General features: G+C 41.6%; 1 protein-coding gene across 8 annotated transcripts in view; it reads left to right on the forward strand.

Moving 5' to 3' along the window:
* Positions 1–15,819, forward strand: part of TRERF1 (transcriptional regulating factor 1) — a 104,592-nt gene that overhangs the window by 74,517 nt on the left and 14,256 nt on the right. For 6 of the 8 annotated variants that reach the window (XM_074863635.1, XM_074863638.1, XM_074863636.1 and 3 more), the window contains 6 exons: positions 6,772–8,411; positions 9,028–9,077; positions 9,858–10,008; positions 10,957–11,205; positions 14,607–14,976; positions 15,576–15,636. In XM_074863635.1, coding sequence (XP_074719736.1) covers positions 7,035–8,411; positions 9,028–9,077; positions 9,858–10,008; positions 10,957–11,205; positions 14,607–14,976; positions 15,576–15,636 — 2,258 coding nt within the window. In that variant the 5' untranslated portion in view covers positions 6,772–7,034. The remainder of the gene's footprint in view (positions 1–6,771; positions 8,412–9,027; positions 9,078–9,857; positions 10,009–10,956; positions 11,206–14,606; positions 14,977–15,575; positions 15,637–15,819) is intronic. The other 2 variants (XM_074863640.1, XM_074863641.1) reach the window with 2 other exon arrangements.

Genomic DNA, 15,819 nt, shown 5'->3' on the forward strand with positions numbered 1-15,819 from the left:
TTTTACATTTGCTGTTTCTATGAAGTAATGTGATACCTGCTTCAGTTGCAGTTCTCCGAACCCTTCAAAGTACCTCAAAACTGTAACGCCAATTCACTGACAGCAAAGATAATCAGGTTTGCTGAAGCAACCTTCTTCATTTCTTTGGGACTCATGGAACTGTATATCCCTTAAACTAAACTGAGTTAATGGCTTTATTTAAAAATCAGCCTCCTCTTCTTGAATATGCAGAATTCTGTTAGTTTTGGGAAAAAAAGTTTTCATTCAAACGCCTCAGAATGTGTTTTCAACTTATAACTTAGATCAAAAGGAGAGGAAAATGTTTCTGCTTGTTTGCCTTCCTTTCTCCTCCCCCCTTTTCTAGAGACTTTCTTGAGATGATCAACTGTTGGTTTTGCTGTTGGTTTTTCTGTTGCCATTTTTTTTAAACTTCATTGAAGTAGAGAAATTGCTTGGTTCCCCTCCCAATGCCATCATTGCTCTCCCCTCCCCCAAGTCCAATGTGTTCCTTATTAAACTGAATTAGGACATTCTAGTCTCTCTTAAGAGTGGAAATGGGAACAGCTTAAATGAGCAGCCACATGAGACTCAGCAGCCTTTCCAACTGCACTGCAGAAGGAGCTCAGCTGCAAAGGGAATGATAATTTTTGAAGGATTTGTGCAACTGTTGAAGAATTACGGGCATTAATATTAAAAAGCAGCTAATCTGTTTTTCCCCTTCTGTTTTAAGAGTTTATAGCTTTCTTACTATGCTTGCTATAAAATCAGTGTACTAAATATTTTGCTTCCTTTCCATCCTCTTTTCACTTTTGCAATGATTTTATTTGCTTATGTACTCATATACTGAAGTGGGGTTTTTGTTGTTGTGATTTTGCTGAGTAATGCCAGCCTTGGGGTTTGTATGCAGATATGGGAGCAGATTTGAGATCTCTGCCATTCAAAGAAAGCCAAAATTGAAGTGCAGTAGAAAACATGCAAGCAGTTGTATCCAGGATTGGGATGAAAAGGTTTTCACCCCTATAAGAATTTGTCCTTGAGACATAAAATATTCTATAGAAAATTATTGTTGGTCCTTGAAATCCATATTGCTATTTTGGTGTCTGTTCTAACCAAAATAGCCATGATCCTGATACCTTTTCACCCTTGTTTTCAGTCTCTGTCTCTCTTTATTGCTATATCAGATGTCTTCAGGGTTTCTATAGATAATTTAAAAAAATAAAGGTAGATCTTTGAATTATCTTCTCACCTCTCTTTCCCCTTCTGTCTCTGCTAGTTCACCCAGCCACGGTGCTTGGCGTTAGAAATTATTCATTCTGTTTCAGTGCTGTGCTGCTTTTTTTCACATGCTTATTTCCTGTGCCAAAAAAACTGGAGCTGGGCCTTGAACTGTGGCTACACAAAGAGTTAGAGGTAAACCTGGTATCTAAGCAGCCTGTAAGAGCACAGAGGTCTCTGAAATATGCCACTCTTCCTCTCCCAATTCTGTGCTTTTCAGCCATCCAGCATTACCGCAGTCGTCAGATCTGAAGACGTAGAGGTAGTGCCAGCTCTGCTCCTGAGAGCTGGGTTTGAGTAATGCAGGTGCGTCTGTTCTTAGGTAGGGCGCTCTTGGTTTTTAAAGCTGCTCTTCTCTGTGGGTTCTTGGTGGTGGTTGTACGTCAGTAGTGCCCAGCATGCCCCCCTCAATCATGCCTGTCTGTGCTATTGCTTTAAAGACTGGGTTATAGTCAGCCCATGTAGCAGGGGCTGCTGGTAGCATCAGTGTTAGCAGAACGGAGGCTATCAGGGAAGGAACTGCTGTATATTCCTGTGTCTGTCCTAAAAGAAACCAGAGAGCAAGACGATGTGAATGATAGCTGTCTTGATTTAGGTATAGCTGCTTAGCAGAAGATCTCACAGTTCTGAACAACAAAATAGACCAATAAAAACATTCTCATAAAAAAGACTAAAAATTGAATAGGATAAATCCTGTTTTGTTTCTATTGAAGCGGGGTGGGGGGGGGGGGGGAATTGAAAGGAAGGAAGGGAACAGAGAACTTCTGGTTTTGGATTTCATCTTATCCACAGTTAAAAAAGAAGCTTATATTCTAATAGCAAAAAGACAGCCGCTTGAGAAAGGTCTGTCTCAGCCTGTGCGACTGAAGGGCGGTAAGGCACGACTAAAATGTGTCTGCAGTGTTGGGAGAACACATAGCAGTGACACATTTCTGTAAGCAGCCATGCCTTGAGTTAAGTGTTATAAAAAACAGTTTAGACTGCTAAGAGTGGTGGTTAAACTTGCTTTAACTGACGTGTTACCGTCCTGGAGGGAGGGACATGAGGAGGGATGGTGCCCCAGCAAATGAGCATCTGCTGATACTGTTGCTTATGAGTAGCTGCAAGTGCTCTGACCTGCAGAAGCTGGTTGAACACGGAGGTCTTTTTTGCATCTGCTGTTTTATCCAGTCATCTTTTTTCAGGCTAACTAGTAACTAATCTATAAAAGCATGTAGATTTTTGTGTAAAGTGACAGCTGAAAATCTTTAAATAAGTTGGAAAAACCATAGGATCCACTTCCCTTTTGATACACAGCTATGCAACCTACTGAGACGACTTAGATCAGTGCTGTAATAACTTTATGGCTTTTTAATGAGTCTGCTTCCTTCAGCATCTGCTCTCCTACAGTCTTTTGTCATCCCTCTCCATTAACTCAGTTCTGAAACTGGCACTGGCTGGCATTCAGTCCTGGTTTTGCAGCCCACATCCACCCCAACTTTCATGCACCGACTTATTTGGAGTGGACGTCTTGCTCTGAAATTCATGTGGATTTAGGCACTTCGATAGCATGACTGTGGCTTGATCTGTTGTTTACTAGAGTTGAAAAATTCTGCACGTTTCAGCTTCTGTGGTGTGTGATGGAGCTGGGAGTGGGTTTTTTATGTTAGAACTACCATCTCCTTGATATTTCACTGCCTGTCTTCTCTAAGTTCTTCTGACTCTCCAGTGATATAGTTTATGAAGGAGGAAAATCAGATCACCTTTATTGAAGACTGATAATGCTGGAATATTCTTCCATTTCATGTTTACCAGAATTAAGTTGCGGCTTGCTTCTAGGAGAGACTAGTGCTTATATTGCCTTACAGTTGCTTGTGTTTGAAGAGGGAGACAGTTGGAGTGTGTAAAGGCATTTCAGCCAGCTTGGCATGTCCCTGGCTTTCAGTGTAGAGAAGGGACCTGTGCAGGGGACCACGCTGAAATGATGAGAAAAGAGTTGGAGCAAAACCTTTTCTCTGTTGAAATCAATTGAACTCCCATTAGAGTCCAGATTCCATCCATAAACTTAAGTAGGGTATTTCTCTTTCTAGACAGTATACAGAAATGTTTCTGTCCTTTTGCATTTGTTTTCATGTTTCTTTGTAATGATTGCATAATTGGGATATATCTGTAATGTCAGAAATGTAATAGGTTAAGTAGCATAAATGACTGTTGGAAAGAGAAGAAGCACAGAACTGCAGAACCATTGTTGCTTTAAAACTCCTGCTGTTTTTAGTTTGATTTAACCATTTAGTAGTTAGAGTTGTTGTGATAAATTGCAGTGATGGGTGTTTAAGCGGGATTGCTAAACAAGAAGAAGAAAAAGCACGCTTTTATTTCTATCATTGAAAGAAATAGAAATCACTCAGTATGCTGCCAATGGCTTCTTAGTTGGCCAGAGCCTAACTTTGGTGCCCCTAAAGCCTTAATGATGATGTGTACAGCACTGAAATACTCTGTTAGATTTTAATACGACAAGAAATGTATACTGTTAGCATTTTGTTAAAGCTGATAGCAAATGCTCAGTGTATACAGCATCAAGCCCTTGAATTTAAGCCTGTTCAAGTACTAAAAGAAAATCTGGTATCTAAGGGACTGGTTTATTACTGATTATGCTTTTATCAGTGTGCCTGTCTGGTTTTTTTCTATGTTACCTGAAGGTAGAATAACAATGCTGTTTAAACATTTGCACTTTTCTCCCTCCAGATCAGTGATGCTTTTTGAAAAGAATGTTTTCATCTTTCTTTTTTCTTTTTCTTTGGCAGGGGGAGGGTGGAATGGGTGCTTGAAAACAATGCAGATTTTTTCAAATGTGATTCTCAGTGACTGAACTTTCCAGTCCTTTTGTGGCTTGATTGGTATTTTAATATAATATTCCATTATAATCTTTTCAGTTTTTTACAAGTATTTCTGTGTAACTGTGGTGATAACTCTGTAATCTACCTAACAGCAGTATGTCCCAACTTCCAAACTGGAGGTGAGTTAGGGATGCTGGAGCTGCTGGAGATGAAATTTCTATGAGCTTTTTTTTTTTTTTTTTTTTTTTTCCTTCTGAGAGGGGAAGAGAGTGGTTTGTGCTAATGCCTCGGATATAAAACCTTCTTGACTCTTTTCCAGTACCTTGAGAACTGTGAGAGGTAACCCCTAGGTGAAAGGGTGCAGTAAGTAGAATTTGGTGCATGTCCGAGGGCTGACATTTTCTCCGGTGACCACAAAACTAGCTGTGGCTGCTGGTACAGACAGTACCATCTGCCACCATGGTGCTTCTGCTTGTGAGAAGCATAGGGAGTCAGAGGCCTGGCTGGTTGCTTGATTCATTTTTATACTGAAATAATGTTTTTTGCTGCCTTAAGAGTAAGTGCTCTTACTGTCCTGACTCCCAAAATTCTTGCGGTCTTTTAATTGTCTTCTGGAGACATTTATTCACTGGGTTTGTATTACTGTTCTTTCTCATCCTTTGACTAATACTTGTCACTTCAGACTTTAAAAAGAAGGGCCAAAACCAAGGAACTTGGTGTAAATTACAGCACTGTTAATAGGTGAAATGGAACATACCTCCTATACAAAAGGTGTGTTGACAGATGCAATAGCACCCTGTTTTCATGGGAAGATGTGTTCAGAGCATCTCTGCTGAACTTTCTTAACTTGGCAGGCATAAGAGGAGATGCATATTCCTGTGTAGGATCCCCCTCTTCCTCTAAAAGGTGATGGCCTTTCAGTGTGAAATATCACACGGTGTTTATTTTTATGCCCTTTGAATGTTTTGTGGAGGCTTTGTTTAGCTTCCCTTCATAATTTTTAATAGGAAGGCTTTGAAGTTGGATTGTAGCTGAAAAATCTTGTTGGCAGCCCAACTATTCATTGTTGACTCCTATCTTTTTTTAATTGTGCGGCTATAAAAATCTGGAAGGGAGGGTGTTCAGAGAAACTATGAAGCAATGTATATTTCTGGAAAAGGGAAATAAACTTGCGATTATTCTTAGCCATTATTTGTCACGTGAAAATGTTACATGCTAATGGCTGCAGATGGTTTACACAAAAACTGTACACACTGAAAGCCCTCTTCATTGGGAGCTATGGTTTTCTGTCATACATTATGCTAGAACGGAAAAGGGTTTTTTTCTGCCTGCAGCTATGTATTATCCTTATTTGCTGTTGCTAGCACAGACCTCGTTAATATGCATCTGGCAATGGTTAAAATTTTCTCCATCAGTGACTTCACATTTATCCATCTAGATCAAGGATTCTCCTAAGTTTAAAAAGGTAAGGACGTCAGTATGCAGGAGTCTTTGGTGGAAAGCATTACATTTGGAAAGGCAGATGTAAAGAAGGCAGAGTTAAGGTTGTGGTCTAATATCTTTGTGCTCTTGTTAAAGTTCAGAATCGACTTTTATGTTAAAACGTATTTATATGTGTGTAGGCATATTGTACCTCTGTGCATGTGTGTGATTGTAGACAGTGATTGCTTCATTCTGTGGAACAGTAAAACAACGCTATAATGTGCCTGTGTATTTTGTTTTATTCATTGAAAACAGTACAGACATCTGTAAAGTGTTACTTTGAATTACAGTTCATACAGTAAAAATGATAAAAGATTGCGTTCAGTATAAATTAGTCCATTAAAATAATGCAAAGTGAAGCAGGAAGGGTGAGAGGCTAAACGCAAATTGGAATTCAGCACTCCTGATGTAAGGTGAGTGATCAGAAAAGGTTTCTATGGACTGGTTTGGTCTTAGCATTAATTAGATTCCACATAGATGTAGCAAGCAAATCTACGTGCACAGATGCAGTTGGGTAACTGTGCTTGTAATTTTTTTTAATTTTTTTTTTTATTTGTCACAGCAATGAGCATTAGTATTGTATCTTATTCTTCAGTGAGGCTCTATTTTCATACCACCAGTGGACACCTTCTGTAGATACCCTGGAAGTTGTGAGAAGCTGTGGAAGGCTCTGTGCAAATCCCAGATTGCAGTTAACTTTTCTGTATATTCTTTTCGATGCTGATACCGGAGTGTGATAAGCTTTGTTCAAAGCCATGGTTTTCTTTTACCTGCCTTTTCAGGCCTTTGTGGAGGCAGCCGTGGTGTCCACAATACTTTATTTTGTGTTATAAAATGGGTGTGTTGCTTCTGACAGGAAGGCTGTAGCACTAGGAAAGTGACTTGGATTGATAGTCAACTGTCTGGCTAAAACTATTCATGAGAGAACAATATGTGGCCAGCTAAAACTGCTTGAATGTTCATACGCAGTTTTGAAGAATAAGCCTTTATTGGTTTGGCAGAATGATTTTTATCAGAGCACTAGAGAAGAGGGCAGGATAATGGGATGAGCAGAATCTAACTGCTCTGCAATAGCCCAGCTGGTACAATTTTGCATCTGATTATGTATTTCAAACTAGGAGATTTTACAGTTTCCTTTGAGGCAGTAACAGTTTATGCAGAGAGCCAGCGCTTACCTTGTCTTTCTCTTATTCTGCAGGTGCCTGGCACGCTGAACCTGTTGATCTGTGTAGAATTTGTGCTGTGGTCCATTTATTGAAGATGTGAAGCAACGTCGAGTCTGAGATTGGAATTACTGACAGACTGGAGGAAATCTTAGTCCTTGTGATGCACATGGACATGCTGAATTATAAGTAATTCTAGCTTCTTTTCCCCTCCCCTCCCTTCCCCTCAGCTATCTCAGGGTTCATAGAGATTTCAATGGTTTGTGTGCCTGTAAGTTTGGAACAGAAGTGACCAAAAATGGGGGACCAGCAATTGTATAAAACTAATCATACTGCCAACAGCAATGAGAACTTGTACTACCAACAACACCAAATGAACTCCCTTCCATCTCTAAATCATAGCTATGGGTCATCTGTTATGGATGCTGCCCAGGCATCCCCTCTCTCCCCCCAGTTTCCCCAAGATTCAAGAGACAGTATAGCTTTGCCTGTAGGTTCAAAAAGTCTTGGGTCAATGGATACATCTAGACAAACCAGCTGGACACATTCTGGCTCAGGAAACCATGTCCCAGTGAGGAACAATTTGAATAATCAAAGTGCAATGTGGAGCCCCCTCGGGCAGGGGGAGTCCCATGATGGATACCAATATTCTTACTCTCAACCCAGTGAAAATCGATCGCAAAAAATTACCAGTGGGGTCCTGCATAAATTGGACTCCTTTACACAAGTATTTGCTAACCAAAATCTGAGAATTCAAGTCAACAATATGGCTCAGGTTTTGCACACCGAGTCTTCAATGGTGGATAATTCTGGTGATAGTGCACTCAGGCAGCTGCTGTCCCAGAAGCCAGCAGTTGAGCAACAGCCTGTAACTTCCAGTGTACAAAGATACCAACCACTGCCACAGCAAACGCACCAGAATTTTGCAAGCACACAGCAAAAGCAACAAATGCAAGTCATGCAGCACCAACAGTTGTACTATGACTACCAGCAGCATTTATCGCAAATGCAGATGCATTCTGCGTTTCAGCAAGGACAGACGCACGTTCAACAAATGCAGTCCCAGCAGCTCTTACCACAACAGATGCAGCACTTGCAGCAGACTCAATACTACACTCAGCCGCAGCAGGGACATCAGCGGCTCGCGATACAGGAGATCCAGCAGCAACAGCCCACTCGGCAGCAGCAGCAGCGGCAGTGTCCAATGCAAATAGCTCAGTATTACCAAACACAACCTGTCATGCAGCAGTTACAGCAACAGCAGCAACAGATGCAATTGCCGCTTCCTCCATATCACAGGGAACCCGATCCAAAGACTATGCATGAACCACATCAGTACTCTCAGGATCCAAGTCATCCTGTGCAGCTTATCCAGTTGGGAGCAGTGCCTCAATATTGCTACCAAGATCCCCATGAACAGTACAGGCACTTGTACCCACAGAGTTTACTGCAGCAGCAGCAAGATCAGCAGAAGCAATACCCGAGTGAGGGCAGGGCGCCATCTCTGAACTCCCATGTTGGCCTCACTCCACCAGAGACCGCAGAGGATCCCGCACGGCAGGAGATTAATTCTGTAGGTAATGCTGTTCCTCATCGAACACTTTTGCCACCCTCGGGAGTTCATCTGAACAACAAAAGTTCTCAGCAAGACTCTCCCAGCGCTGCATGGCCTCAGGTAGGTAATTTTTAGGTCTGTGCTCAGCCAGACTTGTTTTGCAGAAGAGTAGCGAGGTGTGGAAACAAAACAGTTGCAGGAGAGCCGGAAGATTAGGATGTGAGCGGCGGGTGTCACTGGGATGTTTTGGGGACCTGTGCTAACAGACTTCTGCCTACATTGCTGGGCTGGCTTTGGGCCAGGCTGGCGGCAGCACAGAGCTACTGCTGCTGCAGGGCTGCTGCTTCCCTCACGAGAGGCCTTGACAAGTTCTGCCTCAGTTTCTGGTGAGGAGGCATTTGGTTACAACAAAGTGCTTTTGCTAATTTTTCAACACCTGAGGGCTCGGTTGCTCAGGAGGAGTTGGTGAACTCCCTGTTTCCAAAAGTAATACTTCTGGGTCAGAGCAAAGGCTTCCAACAGCAGGTATGCGTAAGGAAACTTGCACTAGTTGTGGTCACAGATGCACTGATTTGGTAGAGCCATGTAAGGCTCTCAACTCAAAGGCTTTTAATATTAGTAAAATCATATGCAAAATGCAAACATAATGCTGTGAAGACCTTCATTTATGCATTAATGTTTCCTGAAAAATTATTTTCTCTTTTTTCCCCTCTTTTCCCCTCTCCTCCTTTGATAGCAGGTGCAACTGTCAGATAGCAGACTGCAGCCACTGTCCCCAGAGCAAAGGTATTTTTAAAAGATTTTTTTCTTTAGCTATTTAATTTTTTTCCCTTTAATTTGTCTTTAAATTAAAAAATTTAAACATGGGAAATACAAAGGAGTGCTGCAGTTTAGAGGGAGAGGAATGCATTTTGGGCAGGTAATAGTTGTTGCTCTTCCAGAAACATCTTTAGTGCTTTGTGAATTTAAGTTTGCATGATTTTCACCCTCCCTCACCAGCAATAAAATCAAAGCAATGCTTTGTCTTTCAAGAAAAGAAAAAGAAAACCACAAAAAAAGGCAAAAACAGGAGAGCAGTGTGCTCTAGGTGTTGCCTTTGCAAGAGAGTGGACAATGTGTGGTTTGGATTTGTATCTTTTGGCAACAGGGATCTTCTGTTTTTCTTAAGGTCTCACCTCTGAAGGGCTGAGGTGTCCTCCAGCAGGTTGTCTACCATAGGTAGGGGCCATTGTGTCCAAGTACTTGCTAACTGCTGTCATGAGTGGGGAAATACAGGTCTGTCTATAGATCTTGCGGTTCTCAGCCTTTTCCATACCGAGGGTCATGTTTTGATGAGCATGTCCTACTCAAAACTTTCCTTCTCTCCATCTTGGGAGCAGCTGATCTAGGTTATTGCCCACATATTCCACAGCACTCACCCCATGCTTATTTGTGGCTTTATAACCATCTAGCTGTAAAATTTTATTGACTTCCTTGACTAAAAAGCTTCCTCTGCAACAAAGGGAACATGCCAAACTAATGTCTCTTCTTCTGTTCCATGCTAAAAAAAAATGAAAATAAAAATAGTGGGCAGAACAGAGAAACACTTCCTGAGAGAGCTGATGCGAAGAACAAGCTAATGTGTTCAATATGCTTGAAGGAGTTTAAGAGTTTGCCTGCTCTAAATGGTCACATGAGGTCACATGGAGGAGTGAGAGCATCTCCTAACTTCAAACAGGTAGCAGTTCATTTTACTTCAGTATTTGGCACTCTCCTTTCCATGTTGATGTTTGCTTGCTTTGCCATGCTTTGCTTTGCTGTCAAAACTTGTTCATCTCAGCACTGTTTTGTTATGTCATACCCTGTGTAAATAGAAATGCACATAATTCTGCTGGTTCATAGGCCGGAAGTCTTGCTTTAAAGTCAGAGGCAGTGGTGGAGGACAGAACAGCGTTTGTCCCTCTCTGTACGTTACAAAAACACCCTACAAAGTTGTGTCAGGAGTGTATAATTTTTTTTCCCCTCATGTTTGTTTATTATATTAGAAATATCAGGAACATCAAGTCTTCCTTATTTTCATTTGGACTACTTGGATGACTAAGGGATGTTTATTGGAAGCCTTCCCAGGCTTTAATTGAAGGAGCAGGATTGTTGAATCTTTGACAGCTTTCTTCCCAAGTGTTTCAGTTCTATAGGTATCAACAAATACTAAACCAAGAATGTGGGATTGAATTGTTCTGCATAAAAATAACTTGCCCTGTCAGTCAGTCTTTCTCTGTCCTGATATTTTAGAATTTCTGGCCTAATGAGGAGTATCACAGGAAGGCAAAGAGCTAACAGATTACACCATCTGTGTCTTTTTTTTTTTTAGGTGGGTGACGGAGAATTCTGTCTTTATAGTGACAAAAAGAGCACGTGTTTATCTCACCCCTTCCTCCCCACCCTCCGCAAGTTATCTTATAAAGATGCTTAATGTGGTTACTTATCACTGAGGCCGAATCCTATGTAGGAGTCATAAGTAATCTGACAACTTTGTTCAAGGCAAATAGAGTCCAGGAAGCAACGCTGTTGTGTGTTTTGTAACCCTGGCCACTTCTTTTCAGCCACAGTGCATACGTTGCATAGTGTATCAATCCAGAAGTAGCCCTCCCTCCCTTGGGCTGAAAGCCTTTAATTGTCTGTACAGGATGAAGGAGAGAAACCACCACAGCAGCCGCTGCCTAAAGAGGTGGATAGCCTCGCGCCCATCGTCATGCCAGTGTCTGTCCCTGTAAAGCTTCTGTCACCCGAGCCCAGCACACAGCCCTCTGCCAGCACTGCCACAGTCAAAGACAAGCCTGCCAACTCTGTGTCAGATGATGAGATGCCTGTTCTCGTGAAGATGACTTACTCTCCACCGTGCAGTCCAAAAGTGGCCAACCCCTGCTCATCCTCTGTGAGTGCTGCCTTTCTTGCAACTAACTGTGCTGTGCTTGTTAAATCCCTTTGCTTATAGTGCTACTACTTTCTAAAATGTCCGTATTTTAGAATATTTTCCGGATTCTTAATGATGCCTAATAAACAAAAAAGGCCTGTAGCATCACAGCATTTCTTCCTTAGTCAACTGAAAACATTAATTTTCCCTTTGCTGGGGAATCAAGACCTCAGTTGAAAATAAATCATTTGAAATTGGAATGTGATATTCTTTTATCCCACTAGAACAAAGGGATTTAGTATCTTTTTACTGTTTTTGTTTTTCCTTTTCAGGCTGCTTTGTTTTTATGTTATTGCTTAAATTCAGCAGTTTTACTTCTTCCTGTTTTTTAAAGTCAGATATATGTGCTTCTCATTTCAGCTGAAGATAGGAGGACACTGTGCAGTGCTTACAGTGTGTGCTCTAAGCCAATATGAAGCTTGCCGACTCAGAGTTTTGCAATGAAGTCATTTTTCCCTTTTTATCTGCATGCATCAGATCTAAGGGTTAATCACTGAGAATTCTGATGTAGGAAAAATAGCTTAGTGCTTTCATTTTGCTCATAAAACTGAAATTGTCAGGCATGAGGAATTGAATGCTTGAGTGAGATGTGAGAATGCTCTTTATTGTTTTCCTGAAAGAGTCCTGGAGCAAGCAGTATTTATTTCATGTGCCAGTGTAGGAATAGATGCTGCTTGTTCCTTCAAATCCATGGTTGCAGAGTACGCCATGATAAGAGATTACTGGGGAGTACAAGTGTATATAGTATTATCTGTATAATGCAGAGAAATGCTCTTGTGATTTTTTTTTTTTTCCTTCTCCTCCTGAAGCTGATGGCCAAACAAGGGGACAGTATATACCATTGTGGGTGGCTCCGTATGATATTTGTGTGTTTATCACCTCCTCTCCTGACCCTTCACTCAGACATACACACTAATTTTAAATATACATAAAATCTTATACTCTCTTCCTTTCAGACAGAGGTTTTACACATAAACTTCCACTTTACTGTGGAAGCCAGCGTCTCACAATACTTAGCTTGTAACTCAGCAGTACAATTTTTCTTTTCTATTTCTAGTTTCTGGAGAGAAAAGGGACAGTCTTTTCTCAATCCTTGAGCTCTGAGTGGGAGATCTTCTCTAGAGACACCAGAGTAGGTGGCTTGGGCTTGTGTATTTCTGCAACGTATGTAAAGTGACTGTGATTAAATCTGCCAGCGTTTGGCTAAATGCACATTCATTCACTCAAAATTATGCTTGCACTCCTTGTTATTGCTCAAGCAAACTAAACTTGCGCAGTTTCCTCTCTGGATCCTATCTTTTATATAAGCAGCAGCATTGGAAACGCTCAAAGATCAAAAGATTACAGTTCCCTCTTCTGTAAAGAGATTGTGCCATTAGAGACTTTTAATACCAAAGAACTGGAACTGTGTTTCATTTATTTATATTGTGCTATGAGCTGTCCAGAGCAGCTCCCACAAAGGTCATGGAACCAGTAAAATTAAACAGCAGAAGGTAGCTAAATACTCAGCAAGGCTACGGGATGGTGAGCTGAAACTAGCAGTCAAGTGAGGTCCATCAGGATCTACCCATAGTGGATCTGTCATGGTGTGGCAGCAGGGCCCACAAGGATGCATTCAATCTTGGATAATGGGGAGTCAGTTCCTGGAGCTTCAGAAAAGTATTAGGGTGATTCTGCATTGAGAGCCCCATGGACATTACAATCTCCTTTAATATTCAGTGTGATCTTTTTCGGAAGTAGCGTTGGCATAACCACACTGAGGCTAAGATATACTGTAGGTGAAGCAGCATAGGAGATGGAGGTGTATAGGACTTCTAAGATGTTGCCTTGGTTAGTTTGCTTTACACTAGTGAGAAAGGAGTACCAGCTCCTTTACATTTAAAGACCAGAACAAAATGAGCCCTTAGTCAAAGACTTGGATTTGGCCTTCTGGGTTTTTTTAGGTTTTGGGGTGGGGTTTTTTTGGTTTTTTGGTTTTTTCTGTTCCTTGAGTTTAGGGTTTTTTTTCCCCTTTCTCCTTTTGAACACTAAATGTTCACCATTGTGATGGACTATGTCTGTGGTTACAGGTAACCATCGCTCTTCTGAATGTCCATTATCAACAAAATTATCTGTAAAGCTGCTTTTTTTTTTTTTTTTCTGCAAAAGAAAAACTCTTCCAAAACTCAATTTTTTTGGAGAGAAAAAATGTCAACAGCTGTTGGAGAGGATACAGTCATGATCTAACAGAGGACAGGACCTTTGTAATCAAAAACATTTCCACAAGCTGGAACATATTAACATGAGGGATAAAGGGTGACAGTGCTAATGCTTCTTTAACATGATTTTTATTGGGTGAATGTGATTCTCAAGAACCACCCATGGTGTAAAGATGTGTGTTGTCTAAACATACATTGTAGTAATTTACTTTATGTAGTAGTAGAATTTACCAGATGATGCAGACATTCTGGAGTAACCCTCTCTGTCAGAACTTTGCTTCTGCTTTCCAAGTTTATCCTAAAGATGATCTATAATCTGAACACCTGAAAGCAGTATATTTAATACCATGTTCATTTACCAGCTTCTGTGTGTTCTTAAAGCACAACCTGAGAACTTGTTTCTTCCCACCTTACCCCCACCCCCCAGAAATCCAGATTCCAGGTTTGCATGAATTCTGTGCAGTTCTAGGCATGTTACAGTGTGTGAATTTCCCAAATGGTCATCTACTACTCTTTTTTTTTTTTTTTTTTCCTCCAAGGAAAGAGGAGAGAGTTAAGTTCAAGATTTGTTGCAGCTGGACTGTACTCAAGCTGATGGGAATGTAGTGATAAGAGGCAAAGAATTTGAATTTATTACATTTTTCTTCCTTTCCTGCTGCTGAGTACTGCAGTAATTTAACTGAGCTCATGAGTCCTTCCTAGTCAAACAAAATAAATGCATTGGAAAACATCTCACATAAAGTTTCTAATAAAATGTGACGGGGTAATAAAGTAACTCCCAACAGCCTGTATGTGTTCAGTGCAAATAGAAGTGCCCAGGGTGTTCACGTGGAGGTGGAGAAGGGTGTGGGAGACTCATGGCCTGGGAGAGCCATTCCCTGCACCTTCAAAAGCTGGCAGCAGCCTCTCTGTGCCTGTGCGTATGGCTCAGCCCTACCTTGACCCAGAGGGCTTGCTGAGGGTAATTTGTCCTGTTTTTTCTCACTCACCTGAGGTTTCTGTGTAGCACCAGACACTGTACTGACCAGGCTTATTATGGTGGTACCTGAATAACTGCCTAGTGGTAACAGCTTTTCTGTGGCTATTGCCCTAAGCTGTAGGAGACTGTGTGCAAACCACATTTAAGCATCCCTAAACATTAAAGTTGTGCGTGTTTTCATTTAGGAAATTAGCAAAAAACCTCATCAAAGTGCTGTAAAATTGGAAGAAAACTTCAAACCATTGCAGGACAAGAAGAAGTATCGGCACAGACCCGAACCTCTCTTCATACCTCCTCCTTCCTTCAACTTCAGCATGTCCCACTCTGGTGCCACTCTGTACCAGAGTCAGCTTCGCTCTCCCCGTGTCCTCGGAGATCATCTGCTAGACCGGACGCATGAGCTCCCCCCCTACACTCCGCCACCGATGCTTAGTCCAGTTCGGCAAGGGTCTGGTCTCTTCAGCAGTGTTATCACATCATCTCATAGCACCTCGCACACTCAGCTGCCACTTACTCCACTGACACCTACTCCACGGGTGCTCCTGTGTCGGTCTAGTAAGTATTACATTTACAGAGTGGCAGTACGTAGTAAATACCCCTGTCCTCTCTTCTGGTGTTACCACATTGATGAATTTTGTGTGCTCACATGCATGGCTAGTTCTGCTACCTCACAAGAAAAGTCCATCCTTACCAGGATTTTTGCCTTGGATTTTGTAGAGGTGGTGTTAAAGCATGAAGTGATTAGCGGAGCCGAACCAGCGAGTAAGGCTGTGACCTTTCAGTGTGGTCAGCCTCAAGGACCACCATGCCTCTCGTTACATCTGGGCTCTCTGAAGTGGAGAGAAAAGACCTGGTTTGAGACATGGGGTTCATTTTAAGTATTTGTTGTTCAGTGCTTTGCAAGACAAGGTGACTAATCATAGATGATCAGGGCAGTAGAAACCTCTGCAAGGTAGAACATTTTTGTTACCTATAACAATTTAGACTGTTTCTATCTAAGTGTTGATGAAGGGTAATTTTCGCTTAATAGACTTGGAGTAATGTAGATGTTAATAGGGAGATGGCAATGCAGCCTGGGAGGTGGAGCATCAGCAGTGATACATGGTTGTTGCCAAAATACCCTTTTTAAACTCAAACTTCAATCTCTGTTTCAGATAGTATTGATGGAAGTGTCATTCCAGTGACACCTGGGCCTGGAGAACAGACTGTTGAACCGTAAGAAAAACAATATTGTTTTTGTCACTGCTTTTATAGACTAGTTCCAGCCTAGAGCATGTGGTCTGAAGTGCTTCGTACTGGGCAGATAGTGTTCAACTGCCTGAAATCATGTTGGACTGGATGCGTTTAAGGTTGCTCTGAGTGGTGGCTGAGGACATTGGGAGCAAAATGGCTCTGGGA

This window comes from Strix uralensis, chromosome 3 (genome assembly GCF_047716275.1).
Source record: "Strix uralensis isolate ZFMK-TIS-50842 chromosome 3, bStrUra1, whole genome shotgun sequence".
Taxonomy (NCBI): Eukaryota; Metazoa; Chordata; class Aves; order Strigiformes; family Strigidae; genus Strix; species Strix uralensis.